A 16,126-nucleotide genomic window follows, 5' to 3' on the forward strand; every position below is an offset into this window, starting at 1 on the left:
GCTGTTTGTTGAGTCTATCAGAATATTTAAAAATCAGTAATTGATAAATAAAAATGTTATAACATTTCTTTTTTAAAGTCTTATAAAGTTTATTTTATTAATAAGAAAATAAAATATTTTAGATTTCCTAAAATAAAACAAACTTTAAAATAAATGTCGTCAAATGTAGTATGGGTATGTTATAATGTCAACATTTCTAAAAGACAGTGTTAAATAAAAACGAATTATCAAAGAAAAGTTCCAATAAAGATAATTTATTCAAACAAACGAAATTTATTAATAACGTTAAGTAGCAAGTTTTTACATTATAAGGTATCGGTTAAAGTTAATGGAAATATTCTAGAGAACTTTGTTTCTTTATTTATAAGTGTTGTACCTTCGACCGTATACAAATAAAATACAGTTTTTAGAGATTCCGTAATTATATCTAGAGCATCTCTATCTACATATGTGTGTGTCAGTGTTTAAGTTTGTATATTGTATCATACGTATAATGAATCCCGGCATACCTTACTATACTGTGTGTGTGTGTGTGTACTTTCATTTCAATTAACTATTATTGGATACTAGCGGGCCACCTATTGTCCGTTAATAGCAATATGTGAAAAACCACTACACTAGTGCCAACCGCAATAGCTAGCAAATGCAGGAACGCATACCGGACTGGCAAATTGTTTTTTACATATTTTATTATTGTTAAAAAGCCTATAAAGATTTATCTTTCCTAATAAAGTAGCAATTGCAAGTACAGTCACGGCTTTAGTTTTACACGTTTTATATTAATTCATATGGCTTCAATTACTTATAAATACTCTGTACTTAAACAAACTTATTTAGTAACTTAGTTTTAATTATAGACTATTCGCTCTATTAACAGATCGGTAAAACGGTACCAATTATTGAATTATCAAATTTTAAAATCGACACGTTTAATTAAAATAACGTCTAAATAAAACGAGTTCTACGTTTGTTAACATACGCTTATATACTTTGTTAGTTATTTACAAGTAAATCTAATATAGAGCGTGTAATAAAAATAAGATAGCTACTAAAAACAATGTTTAAATAAGGCTTAAGATAGTCTATCGGGTTTAACTCCAGTTTTATCTATTTTTATCTTTTTACACCGCAATACTTGTTGCAATCTATCTACAGCCTCCCTAGGGATCGTTCTGATGGCTATCTTTATTACTAATGAAGGTTATTTACAGAGCCAACATTAACATGTTACGAACACCACAGATAACAAATATTAAACGCTTATTAGAAGCGGCACGCACGTCTAGAGACAAGTTTTATAATTATTTATAGATAATAAATTATTTATAATGGCAAGATAAATTGAAAATAAATACATATAGGAACTATACTATCTACGGATGAGTTAAATAAATATATTTTTTACAATCAAAATATTATTTTGTTATTATTTATAACCTTGGAAGATAACATACAAAAAATTATCTTAATGTCCACTTGTAAATCCACTTGTTGGTAGGGCTTTGTGCATGCCCGTCTGGGTAGGTAGGTACCACCCACTTATCAGATACTCTACAGCTAGAAAGCAATACTTAGTATTATTGTGTTCCGGTTAAGAGGGTGAGTGAGCCAGTGTAACTACATAACATCTTAGTTCCTAAGGGTAGCCAATGTCTATGAGCGTTGGTAACCACTTACCATCAGGACCCGTCCGTAATTTGAAATAAAAAAGTATTATACTAGTTTTCCTATAATAGTCTTTAAACAAAATTAAATTTGTGATAGCTAACAATGAAATATATTTAAAAAAATGTTTTACTTTAAATATATATACTGAATGATAAGAAATCATGGAAATAGTATTTTTAATTAGCACCCAGAGTCGTTGTAATATTATGATCAAGCACACAAATCTCTAAATGATTTCTCACTTCATTCAGCTTCTATTAATGCGCCTTTATTATATTTATCCAGAGTATTACCAATATTTAAATCAGGTAGTACATCAGACCCCAACAACTATAGGCCCATCTCTGTACTACCAACTCTTAGCAAGATCTTTGAAAAGTTATTACTAAATCAAATGCTAGTACATTTTAACAATAACAAGTTGCTACACAAGAAACAATTTGGATTTACAAGGGGTCGCTCGACAACTGACGCTGGTGTTGAGCTCGTTAAAAATATTTACAGGGCCTGGGAGGAGTCACAGGATGCCTTAGGGATATTTTGTGATTTATCTAAGGCCTTTGATTGTGTGCAACACGAAACTTTGGTCAGGAAGCTACGTCATTATGGAATTAGGGACACTGCACTCAGTCTTCTGATTTCGTATCTGAGCAATCGCATTCAGAGGGTTGATGTAAATGGAAAGAGATCTCCCGGGTCTCCAGTTACTGTGGGGGTCCCTCAAGGATCAATTCTTGGACCATTTCTCTTCCTTGTTTATATAAATGACCTGCCACATCTCCTAGGTGATAAACTCGAGATAGTATTGTTTGCTGATGATACTTCTTTAATTTTTAAAATAAAAAGACGTCTTTCAATATATGACGATGTGAACAATACTCTCTCTGAAATAGTAAATTGGTTTAGTGTTAATAATTTAATGTTAAATAGTAAAAAGACTAAATGTATTAAGTTCACTACTCCCAATGTAAGATGTGTCAAAACGAGTGTACGTTTAAACGGGGAAGCATTAGATGTTTTAGAATCAACAGAGTTCCTTGGTATGACAATAGACTCTAAGCTCCAATGGGGCCCCCATATAAATAGATTGGCGAATAGACTTAGCTCTGCAGCCTATGCGGTAAAAAAAATTAGACTTTTGACTGATGTGGATACGGCACGCCTTGTGTACTTCAGTTATTTCCATAGTATAATGTCGTATGGCATCCTACTCTGGGGTAATGCAGCTGACATTAATACTATTTTTGTACTGCAGAAGAGGGCTATTCGTGCAATTTATAACCTGGTCCCAAAAGATTCGTTAAGAGGTAAATTTAAAGAAATTAAAATAATGACTGTCGCTTCTCAATTTGTTTTTGATAATGTTATGTATGTACGCAAAAACATAAATGATTTTCCCAGAAATTGTGACGTACATTCTATTAACACAAGGAACAAGAATAAACTTGTTACTCCAAGTACCCGATTACACAGGGTTAGTAACTCTTTTTTGGGGCAATGTATACGTTTTTACAACAGGATCCCAGAAAACGTTCAAAATTATTCAATTATAAAATTCAAAAGAGTCGTTAAAGAGCGTTTGTGTGCTAAAGGATATTACAACACTAATGACTTTTTAGTTGACTGCACACCTTGGGAATGAAATGATCGCCTCCAGGCTGTTTCAAACAACTAATATATACTTATCATTGTACCTACATGGAAAATGGTTAAAAAAAATGAAAAAAAAATATATCCCGCTGAGTTTCTTTCGCCGGTTCTTCTCAGGTCCGAGGTGCTAAATTCCGAACCGGTGGTAGATTTTTGACAATCAATAAGCAAGTGCAAACACTTCTATATTGAATAAAGATTTTTGACTTTGACTTGACTTTGACTTTGACTATCTATTGAACGCTAATTCGGTTGAAAGTTTTTAATATACAGAATATTATATATATAAAAAAAATAACAAGTAGCACCAACCACGACACAAACGGAAAAATTAAACCAATACAATTTATTAATTCAACAAAATTATACATAATATGGTATCCTCTTATTTTGTCCACATTCAGTTCGAAATCATATTTTATTACGAGCACAGCCTCACATTACTTACCATAAATGTTTTGTAACAATACAATAAAAGCGCTATGAGTACAACAGGAGTAATAATCATAATTCCTTCCCGGTTTCTAAACTACGTTTATTATGTAAAAGTTAGTAGGTAGAATTCAGAAACACAATGAGCCATCCAGTCCATTAAATATGCCTTTGACTTTTATCGAAAATATTTATTCAATACTTTTTAACTTAACTCAAGTAAAAAAATATTACTTAAAATTTAAAATTAAATATGCTGTTAATATCCTAAAGTATTATTCGATAAATTCAGAATCTCATTATTAAAATGAAAATGGCAACACAGATCTGGGACAGATAAGTAATTTAAAAGTATTTCGAGATTATTATCTACGTGACTCGAAGCTTAATCTGTGATCGAAGATACAAGGAATAACCGTTATCATACATCACATATTTTTTACTTATTATCGGTTTAGTGAGAAACGATTTTAAACACAGATTCTTTATCTTAGGTGTTGTAAACTGTTAATTTACTCTGCACGCATATATGTATGTAGTACATTGCTCACAATGAGCTACATTTAATTATAATAAAAGCGTAATACACGACTCAATAACACTACAATTTGATTTCAACCAAACTCCATTACATAATATAAGTACATTGCAAAAGAAAATGGTCATAATAAAAAAGTTTAAATATAAGGAAATTTGTGTTCGATTATTTTTTCATGGTGTTGCGTCACGCAAAAATATAATAAGTTTCTTATGTTGGAAGTACAAGTAATTTAGTCGTTGATAAGAGATAAATACGGAAATCCCTTCTAGTGATAGTAACCCAAAATTTTTGTCAAATAAAATTATCACTTAACTTTTTTTTTATATTAGGTAAATAATTTTACGGCAGATTACCTATTGCTTTATTGGTGGTAGTTTTTGACTAATGTACATTAATACATTGTAAATTTAAAGACACCTTATTGCTATGGACGACTATATCCTTCAGGTCATCGCTTGCTTAATGGTGATAGAAATAGTGAAATAACCGATGTTGATTTAATTAATAATTATTAAATTCAGACTTCGCGTGTACAGCGGTCGTGACCGGCTAATCCATTTAAATAATGATTATTATTTCTTTATTTTATTTTGTACTTATTTACTAAATATATGAAAAGTTTGGGCATTCTTGAAATGTTACAAACAAACATTTTTAACAATAGTAGTACCTAACCTAACCTTGTACATATCTGTCTGGGTTGATTACATCCGATCGTCAGTTATTATCAATCATTGACATTAAATTTTTTTTGTTGTTGTTTTATCTGTCTTGATGTGTTTCAAAGTGAGTGAGCCAGTGTAATTTCAGGCACAAAAAGTTTTCGATTCCTTGAGCACATTATATCATTGCAAACAGAATGATTGCTAAAAAATTTTTTTCCAGAAACACGGCTTCATTCTTTATTCAATTAATTAGATTCTTTATTCAATTTTTTTATTGAAATTATTATGTACTGGCAACCGCGCCTTCGCTCTCGTTTTAGTGGTTGGACGTCAAGGTATAATGAAAAAGTAGCCTACCACCATATCAAATTGCAAATTCGGTTTAATAGTTTGGGCGTGAGAGCGTAAAGCGACGTTTTCGCTTTTATAATATATTAGTATAGATTATTACTTTCAAGTTAGATCCATTTCGATATAACATATTGTTTTCTGGGATTAATTACGTTTATAACAAGAAACGTTCATTTTAATACCAAAGTTTAATTACATTTTACCCACCTTATACAGACCGCGTTTATTTTGTGTATGTAATTAAGAATAATTTGATTAACGTTTGTCATTAAAGCGCTTTTATTGTTGAAAACTTCGTTAGAAAAGCAATAACATGTAGAACAAAGCAATGTTTTATTAAACCTTATTAATTCAGTACATCATTCATTATCAAGAAAATAAAATCTAATTACCTGACTTTAAATTAAGAAGGTAATTTGAGTAAAATTGTATCTGCCTCTAGGGATGATCAAAATCATCCAAACAAAACGTGGTAGAGTAAGTAATTTAAAAAAAAAAACAAATCAGGCTGACATGAGCAAGTCAAATAAATTGGAAGCGAAATATTGCTCGCTATACTCCTTACCATAGAGATTCTCCTTTTTTTATGGTATTGGTTGGCGGACGAGCATATGGGCCACCTGATGAGACAAAGGCGCTGTAAGAAATATTAACCAACCCTTACATAACCTATGCGCCACCAACTATGGGAACTAAGATGTTATGTCCCTTGTGCCTGTGATTACACTGGCTCACTCACCCTTCTAAGCGGAACACAACAATACAGAGTACTGTTATTTGGCGGTAGAATATCTGATGAGCGGGTGGTACCTACCCAGACGGGCTAGCACAAAGCCCTACCACCAAGTGAGTGGGCTTAATTATATACATACATATATACTTAAAATATTTTCAGTAAATACCTATATGAAGTGTGTTGCAGTTACACTAGCTTTTATAAGACCACCTCATTGTATTAATTTAATATAAATTAATGATTACTTTTTGTAAATTAATTAAAGGGAATCCTATGCCCTGAGAATAAGTAACAAACACAGCTAACTTTTAAGTTATAACATAAGTTAATTATAAACTAAAAAATATATATATTAACAAAACACATGTACCTGTATATACCTCTTAAATATTACATACATACGTCTTATAAAAATAATTTCTTCACTATTTGTATTTCGATATTTGAAAAGAAATCGTGTTTCCTAAGCGACTTAAAAATCCATTTCGCAAACTGAAAGAATATTCCAGCGAGCGCTAACTTTTGAAAGCAGTTCTATTGTAGCAGTTTACAGGCTTACGGCGCTTGAATATTCATAATACCTCGAACAGGAACAGAAATGGAGTTATGTTTGAACTTAACCTACTGCTATAATAAAATTACCTTTCTATTAAAAACAAAACAATACTCACGTGGTTCATTGAAATAAAAATCTAGTAAAAGAATTAAGATAAGCTTACTATTATATCGGGTTTCCGATTCCTTGAAGTCAAAGAATCCCACCTGAAGCATTATTAAATTATTTTATACAATCACGAAGATATTTTTACATTCATTAATTGAAAACACATTGAGATAGTCAAGAAACGTACAAAGTTATAATTAATATATATAAATTATAAATAGATTTAGAGTTAGTTATTAATGCTTATTTTTAGTAGTAGGCAAAGTATTTAATTTTCCTTTGTGATGTTTATGTTCCAATTGTCATTTAAATAGGCGTTTGAATGTCAATATGCTTATAGTAATGAATATATGTAAGTTCCTTCTACTTACTGACCATTAAATACTAAATATTTGTACTAAATCACTAAATTAGGTAACAAATGTATAGGTAATAATTATAACAAAGATAATTCTTTTATACACGGACAACGTTCCGTTTCACAATTATTCTAATGTGTAGTACAAAATATTCTGATAAATACGCAGATACCCTACAACGTTGTACCGAATTTAAGTTTTACATAACTGAAACAGCACACGATAATATCCGACTAGTGAGTTGACGCAAGTCGCACATTAGTGACTGGACGTAACATGTGAGCAAGTCAATCAGACTCTATTAGTGCTTCGTAGCGCGTGCCGTGCGGACATCGTAGTGAGGAAATTATTGATTTGTGCCTAATTTCCGGCCGATCGGAGTCCACCGGCCCTGCGGGTGGCGGGCGTGGACGCGGTCAGGGCTGCTGCCAACCAGTTATTACACCAGACATCTCGATACATATTCGATAACGCCGATTGCCAATCGAAATCCCAATCATATAACCGTGCCCACTGACTCGAAGACTTTTTGCTTTTGTCCCCCATTCTTTGAACTTCGAATCCATTCAAATAACGCCGAGCGGCAATTCATACCAAAACACAATATATGTTTTCTTTTACTATTATAATTATTGCCATTAAGATCACAGCGATTATATTAATATTTTAAAATGTTTATAACGGACGAGATTTTTAGGATCAAGTTCTTTACGTTACTTTCGTATGTTAATGGATGTCCGCTCCTTCAAGTTTCTTGATACCCTTTGAATGCCAAGGGCAAATCGTCCGAGCGACGATCATATTAATTTATTATCAGTTTTAATATTCAATGAGATGACTTTTACCTTTCTCAGTCAGTATTTTTAGACAAGATCGCTGTTTGTCGACCTCTGTAAATTTAAATAAGCCATCTATACTTCACTTTGAGACAAGACTAAAAAAAACTAAAAATACTAATTCAAATTTTCAAAAATATATTATGAAAATATGAAATGTTTTTATATAAATGTGTCTTGGCTTTATAAATTTACACGATTATAATTTCATCAAATATAAGTACATCATATTTCATAAACTTAAAAATATTAACTGCCTAGTCAAAGCTATTCAAAAATCGACAATAAAATGTATCTTACTAGCAATAAAACATTAAAATAATTCAACCACATCCATTAAAAGAGGACGAAATACGAGATGACAACACAGTTATAATAATAACGACGCTAAAGTTAATAAAAATAATAAAGTTCATTATTTATTCGAGAGGCGTAACCCTTGCTACAATTGGATTAACAATTTGTGTAAAGGTCGAATGTCAAAAATTGCAGAGGGTCCGCAACACGTCCGGAAAAAACATGGAGCTGGCAACACTGAATAAATAATATAACCAACCAAGTGTGAACTGTTTAAGGCAGTTCCAGGGATTAAATTAAAAACATATAAATATATAATACATTAACAATTAGACTCAAAAGCTCAACGGTATACCGTTATGAAAAACACAGGTTCTATTCTGACCCTTTGCACGAATGTCGTAAATGTTTACATACCCAAACTTAACACAAAGTCTAATTTAACAGAAAATTTGTGGAACCTTGTACGAATGGTTATTATTAATATGAATTTTGAAATTCAAGAAGTAGGTAAATAAACTTTTACAATTACTATTATTTTCATAATACAAGAATATATGTATCAATAAAAATATCAAGCTATTTCAATAATAGACTATAGAATTAAACATCAAAATTTTTGCTCCTAAAAAGGAAAAAGGTTATTTTATTCTGCACGGAACTCCAAAACGATGAGTATCGTAATTACATTATTGTTGAATTTTAATGATGTACGCTCGCCGATTGCTGTTTCATATTTTTATAAAAAAAAATTGTAATATTGTATTTTTCCAGAAACCATTTGGGAATTGTCTTTATTGATGAGGTTCCACTTTCTTCAAAGTGATGTCTTTCTCAAAAGAGATATCATAAATATTTTAAGTTTGATAAATCGTAAACATCGAGACTAAGTCTTCGTAAAATGCGTTAGGTATTTTCTGTGTAGTCATTTAAAACAGCTAAGCCGCTTTGCGTTTAAGCGTAATGTAGCAATAATACATAAGCCGGAGGTAAATCTTGCTTTTGATACCGGTTTGTTAAAAATATTTTTGCATTCTTTTGATTAACTTAATATAACAGTCACTTGATAAGATACTAAAGTTAGTATTTGTCTCGAGAAATCTACACAGGTTTAGTGTATAAATATTGTTTTAATTTTTACATTGGACGAAACAAGTACATAGCGTAGGGATGCTTTCAATTTGAAAATATTGCAATGTCACTCGGCTTCAAAACACGAATCTTTGGTTGATACACACATACATAAAATATAGTGTAACGACTTAAGTTTTGTTTTTATATATAATAATAATCATTATGGTACTAAATATTATTTATAATATTAGTATAAACTACACTATGTTTACCAAATTAATCCCATCCCGTTTATGAAGGTCAAAACATCCTTATTAATTATTATACTACGTAGTACATTCTGTTCTCATTAAATATATGAACATGCTGCAGAAGTTACTTTTTAGCATGAATGTTAACGTTCGCTAACGGCAACAATGTTGCAGAATTGCAGCTCGTTCAGATGTTTCTCATCTCTCTCGACGTTGGGATGACTGGCAAGAACGACACGACCGGCGCCGTGTTAGCTTAGTTTGAAACATCTTAGGTCTGAATTAAATTTCTTTTCATAAAAGAATAACTATTTTAACTTAAAATTTATCTGACAAATCCGTTTTACATTTTAACAGTATTATTAAGTTCTATATTGTCTATGAATGTTAACACGTCAGTTTACTCTTTTGCTGCTCTGCTAAAATGACTTCGTATGTCAACCGAGAAAGCTAAATACGGTGATACTGTTCTTTAAATGTTGTACTTATTATATACTTTCTGAAATGTCATTATCGTGTTCTGCTATGAGTTTCGAATTTGTTCTTAATAGAACTATTCTGTATAATTATACTGTCCTGCAACCGATCGACTGTCAATCTTACTGGACGTTTTTTTTTAACCGAAAGACACCTGTAGACTTAAGAATTTGTAAATATCGACAATAATACATAATCGTGCTAATTACAAATTCATTGTCTACATATTTACTTACCATTATAATTTAATTTAAAATTCAGTTATAAGTTAAACCGCATTCTAAATAATGTATCATTTCAATACAATTATCTTAATTATCACTGTTTAAAAATTCTTTCTGAAGAGAAACCTGTTTGGTCTATCAATGGCTTATTAAAATGTTTTTTTTTTTTTTTTTTTTTTATCAGAATAATAATCTTTATTGGAAATAAGAATTAAAATACTTCAGCCACAGCGGCGAATATCAAGTACTGCAGGATAAATTGTAGTGTGTTTGGTTCAAACAAAGGTGCACTTTCTATTACCTTATTTTCATACACCGATTGAACAGCAATCCGACACGAACGGAGAGAGATCAGGCACAGGACAAACGGTTTAACGTGCTTTCCATGAAATTGTTATAATATCGCAGGTTCTTGATACAAATCGAAAATTTCAAACTTCGTAAATTCGGAATAAATAACCGTTCAGTTGCAAGACTACATTACATGAATATAAAGTTCAGTGACATTACAAGTCAAGTTGATATAACGCACGTAAATGCTTTTTTTTTTTTTAAATAAATCCACGATTTTGTATGTAGCTCGTCAAAGAAAAAGAAATTAATCCAAATTCGGATTTACTAGCTATTGAAAAGTTCCACAATGCAAACTAACTCCACCGTCAAATCAGGTCGATGTTACCAATTTATTGTACGAGTATATTATCCCTATTACATATACTTGCAAAGTTTCAAATAAATACAACAATTTTATTTAATGTACGCTAAAAGTAAAATCGACTTCCTAGATTTGTTTACACGCTGACTATTACTCACAAGTAAGTAATACAGCGCGTGTAAAAACAGCGTATACGATTGTGTACTAATAATTAAAACACGATGGAAATAGTTCAGTGTTTGCAGAAGAATCATGTTATATTGTTTGTAGGGAGAATGTACACTGATAAAATAAAACCCTTGTGTTCATTCCGAAACAGTTCTTGAGGAAACGATTGATAATTACATTAACTTAAACGTAACTATTCTGGGATTAACGTTCAAACAAATAAACTCTAAAAAATATTATTATCATATGTTCTGATATTTAAATTACATGTTATTTCTTAAAATTCTTACAAATTCTGTTTCAAATGAGGAATTTACTTAAATCGCTATTTAGTAACAATTTTAGTTATCTTTAATAAAAAATATCAATATCTTGATATCGCTGATAAAATTGCATAATGTTATGTTATTAAAACGTTATAAATAAAAACTTATTCTCTTACTCCAATCATATCATAATTGGTTTTCAAGATCCACAAACACGGGCCATAAAACAGAGAATAAAACTCAGGGGACTAATATCCTTTAAGATTATAAAATATATTAAATAAAAAAAAATCTGAACGATGACGTCTCATGGCAGAACCGTACAAGAAATTAAAACGAAAACAAACAGTAAAATTGAAAATTAAATAGCACTTGTTCGAATGGACAATTTTAGTTACTTGTATTTAAAAGTATTGACGACGATTAATCGATTCCACAAATATAATTTTAAAATCATTAAGGCAACTCTATGTAATTGTTGAAACAAAATTTTAAGTATAATGAAATATTGCACACGTTGACTCCATAGAGATAAGTTAATCAAAAACGTATCTAAAGATAACAGTCAAGTGAATTCCCCTCGAAAATATTTTACTCCATTTCGACGCCGGCCGCGATACCATCTACATTCAGCGAGAAAAGACATATTTTAAAAACAATGAAGCGTGTACACTTTTATCAACGCATCGCCCCTCAAGGATTCAAACTGAAAGGCGAGGTATAAATAAAAGAGCTCGCGGTGTCAGTACAAGCTGACTTCTTAGCTATTCACTATTAACCACCTCGAGGCGACGATAAGGATGGAAAGTGTGACTTCATTCTATGTTAAGATTACCCTCAAGCATTACCTCCTCGTCTTGGCGCAACGTCATCGGCGGTGACACATCCCTCTCCACATTCACTGGGGCACTCGAATCACTCACAGCACTTGCAATCACGCTTCCAGAATATTTATCCTCTATCACGTCCCAGGGCACATCATAATTAAACACCTCCACGTTCGTTAGTCCAGAGCCCGAGTGGAACCTCCATGGCAGATCAGTCCCGCTTTGCCTGGGTCTCCGTCTCTTATGTCTCACTTTGTGCCTCGCAAACCTTTCAGTGCCGTGATACTCATCTCCCATCATCGCGTCGTACAAAGTGTCCAAGTTAACTTTTAATTTTTGACGTTTAACGGTCGTAGGATTTTCCACAGTAACCGCTTCCCGGCTGAGCCCTTCAGCGTCCCATAGCTGTATCCGTAGTATGTTGTCATGGGAAGGAGGCGTCATGTGGGCGCGCGCGACCACGAGCGCGAACGCCGCGAGTGCGAAAACGAACGCGCGCGCGGACCCGTCCATCTCTAGCGGCGGTCGCGAGCCTACTGAGGCAAGAGCCGAGCGAACTGAATGGCTGATAGTCGCTTTTCCCGCGCTTTCCCGATAACACCGCTACGAGCTACGCGCTCGCATTCGACATCAACGCCGCAGCCCGCCTCGCTCGGACGAGATAAACATCGCCCGTAATACTGCGCTTATCGCGACATGATTTGTTTGATAAGAACAAACATCACACCTATACGAGTATCGGCGCGGCGCACGTGGTACGTTTTTAATTTACAATCAGGTATATAGGAAAATAATAATACAACAAAAACTTCACTATATAAATTAATTTATTGCAACTAATGATGCCTCTCGACTAACATATTTGTACTAAATATTACCAAACAAAACGCAAACCGTCAAACGTAGTGATAATTAAAGTGTTTCAATAGAATTTATCCCATAACCATTACGCTTATTTTGTATTTAACAATATTTTCCTCTATAAATTTCTACACACACCCCGCTAATGACATTTACTTACTACACTATTAAAATTAGTCATTATTCTAATACATCGATGGCAAGCATATTTAGAGGTAACATTAATAAACATAACAATGAATAAAGAGCCAATTAAACTAACAATTTATATCTCACGCTATAAAATTCACTGATCGTGATAATAACATAACATTCTTATTTTCTATTAACCTATAACTATTATGCCAATATAAACGATACAAAGCGCTCTGCTCATTTATATTTCGGTGGTAATTTACACTGCTGATGATAATAGATAAAAATGTACCTATTCTTGCATGTCAATCGTCTCTTATAACAATTGATCATATTACGCTTATGTTATCAACTTACTTATTAAAAATGTGTATACAAACTGTAGAGGAACCTATATAAACGACTGCCAGTAAATTGTAGAAAAATAAAGGAACTAACTTTTTTAATTAAAAATAAATAATTATAAAAAAATATATTATGAAGTTCAACATGAACTAGAATTAATGATTTATATACAATTAAAAAGAAATGTTCTAATTACTTTGCAGTCAAACCCAAAATAAAAGTGTTCTAAATACAATTATAATGTTTAAAAAAGACACGACTATAATCGTTTCAATTTAGTACTATGTTTCGACATTACATTTATCTGAAATGTATTTTAAACGAACTTCAGTACAATTTCACGCGGTTGATAATTTGATCATACAATAAGATTGAAGCAGGTAATTAATGTATCCATTCCTAATCTCTCAGACGAATATTAAATTATTGTAATTATTGTAAATATTAAATATTTGCTGTGCTATTTCAGTTTAATATTATTATAATTGGTTCCAACCGTGTTAAACTCGTTACATACCTATAGTTTAAATACTGATATTCGCAATCTGTTCTGAATGAATTAAAAACATTTGTTTAAAAAACAAAAGAACACGGTTTTTTTTTTATTTTATAAAATTCACAAAACATAATTAATTAATTAATAATAATAAGATTGAAACAAAATTTTAAACATGTTAATATGTGCTTCGTATTATATTTTTATGAATATTATGGAAACAAGATCGTTCATTATGAGGTCCGGTTTATCAAATGTAGTTTTAACCAAGTGTGCCGTATTCGCTCTCGACAATCATTAAAAAGGAATTAGACTCTAGTTGGGGCGAAATTCACTTTCAAAGTCACAAGGCCTCAATGGAAAATACGTCTAACCATTACATCTACACAAAGCAAATAGTTTTCAAGGCTCGACGTTGTTTACATTCTATCAGATACCTGCTCTAATTAAAGACGTGATAGGCTAAGCTTGGTTGGGAAATAAATCCCAGTCTCGAAACTCGATAGCACTTACACACGTATGTCCATCGAGAAACTAATGTTGACCGTTTAAAAAAGACTAATGTATTGTTTTTAATATACAAAAAAACTGGTAATATATACATATATGTATGGTTAGATTTTGATTACATACTTACATACAAACACACATAATAAAAGCCGAGGATATTAAAGCGTTACTTAAATAAATTTGGTTTTCATAAAATTCCGTATTTATTTCAATCTAAAGCACACAAAAGTCGAATCCAATTAAATATACATCCATCAACAAACGTCGAAGCGCATTTTAAAAATAGACTTAATGATGATTAATTAAATATCAAATTATTGTCACAAATGAGCTATACATACATATATTTGAGCCCTAGTATTTTTTTGGTATATAAAAAAGATAACACGAACAATTTGTGAGGGCCCGAGATACAAATCGTAGCCATTCACTATTGTCCTGTTTGAAGACAAGAAATTTTCGTAATCCAGATCTTAAATACTCGTGTGTTCTCTTCTCTTACAAACGTATCTAGATTTTAGCTTTACTCGTAAAACTCTCATTATATTCGCTGTAACCAGCTTCGTTATTTATAAAAACAAAGAATTACAATACTAGAATCTCCGATTATAATACTGTGAAAATCGTGCGCAGATCAAAGTCCTAAATAATTTCGCTGAGGTTTAACGCATTTATATTAAGTAAAAGGATTTGGATCTAATTACATTGATCTGCTCAGGCGGTTGTTCGAAATACGTGTCAAAATTCCAACATATGCAGGTTCCCTTACAAAATCTTCTTTATCACGGTGCATTAGAGAAACTGTTAACACCAAATCAATACATTGTGTGTTATATACTAGGATCTGAATGAAAGAAAGAATGCGATTCACTTATTAGTTGTACCAAAATTATATGAAATTTTGTGTAGTCATAATATTTCGTATTATAACATGTTTTGTAACTTTTAATACTTACTAAATTTATATTTAGTACTTTAACCCACGAACCTACGAAATACCAATAAAACTTACCATACAAATTAATTTAATTGAAATAAATCGAGACCGATTCAGCCCACTATATCAAAACCCAATTACCCAAGAGTCGAATTAATTTATAAACTAACCCTCTTATTTAGTTAACTTAATTTATAATTATCGTACGAAGCCTATTTTAGTATTCCATTTCTTATCTACAAAGACCGATAATGTTATTGATTTCGGCACGTATCAATAACTAGACTTGTCATAATCGCTTCGCAACGGACGTGAAGGACAATTTTAACAATATGTCCAGAGCAGTTAGACCGATATATTATAGTTTCCAAGAAAAACTATCGTTACAAAATGACACAAGGCCATTACCAAAAAATCATTCACGGAAGGGATTTTTTGTCGGAACAAGTCATTGAAAAATTTTTTTTGCGTATAAATTTGATTATACCTACTAATGCTTCTACTAATATTTGTAAGTTCCCAAGGGTGCTGGCGTATTGACGGTAACCCTTAAATCGCGACTACTCAATACTTCTTACAGTATGTCTGTATGTCTATGTGTCTATGACTACATACGTATGCCGCCTTAATAATTTATTATTAAAAATTGTCACATTGGCGAACCAAAGGCTTTTTTTATTGATATGCGAAATAAAAAACAC

General features: G+C 31.7%; 1 protein-coding gene across 1 annotated transcript in view; it reads right to left on the bottom strand.

Annotated features, from left to right (window-relative positions):
- LOC125068415 (G-protein coupled receptor Mth2-like) overlaps window positions 1-12,692 on the bottom strand; it is a 74,393-nt gene extending 61,701 nt beyond the window's left edge. Inside the window, exon 1 of the mRNA XM_047677524.1 lies at window positions 12,163-12,692. Coding sequence (XP_047533480.1) covers window positions 12,163-12,654 — 492 coding nt within the window. The 5' untranslated portion in view covers window positions 12,655-12,692. The remainder of the gene's footprint in view (window positions 1-12,162) is intronic.
- Window positions 12,693-16,126: the final 3,434 nt, after the last annotated feature.

The sequence above is a fragment of the Vanessa atalanta genome, chromosome 13 (genome assembly GCF_905147765.1).
Source record: "Vanessa atalanta chromosome 13, ilVanAtal1.2, whole genome shotgun sequence".
NCBI classification, from domain to species: domain Eukaryota; kingdom Metazoa; phylum Arthropoda; class Insecta; order Lepidoptera; family Nymphalidae; genus Vanessa; species Vanessa atalanta.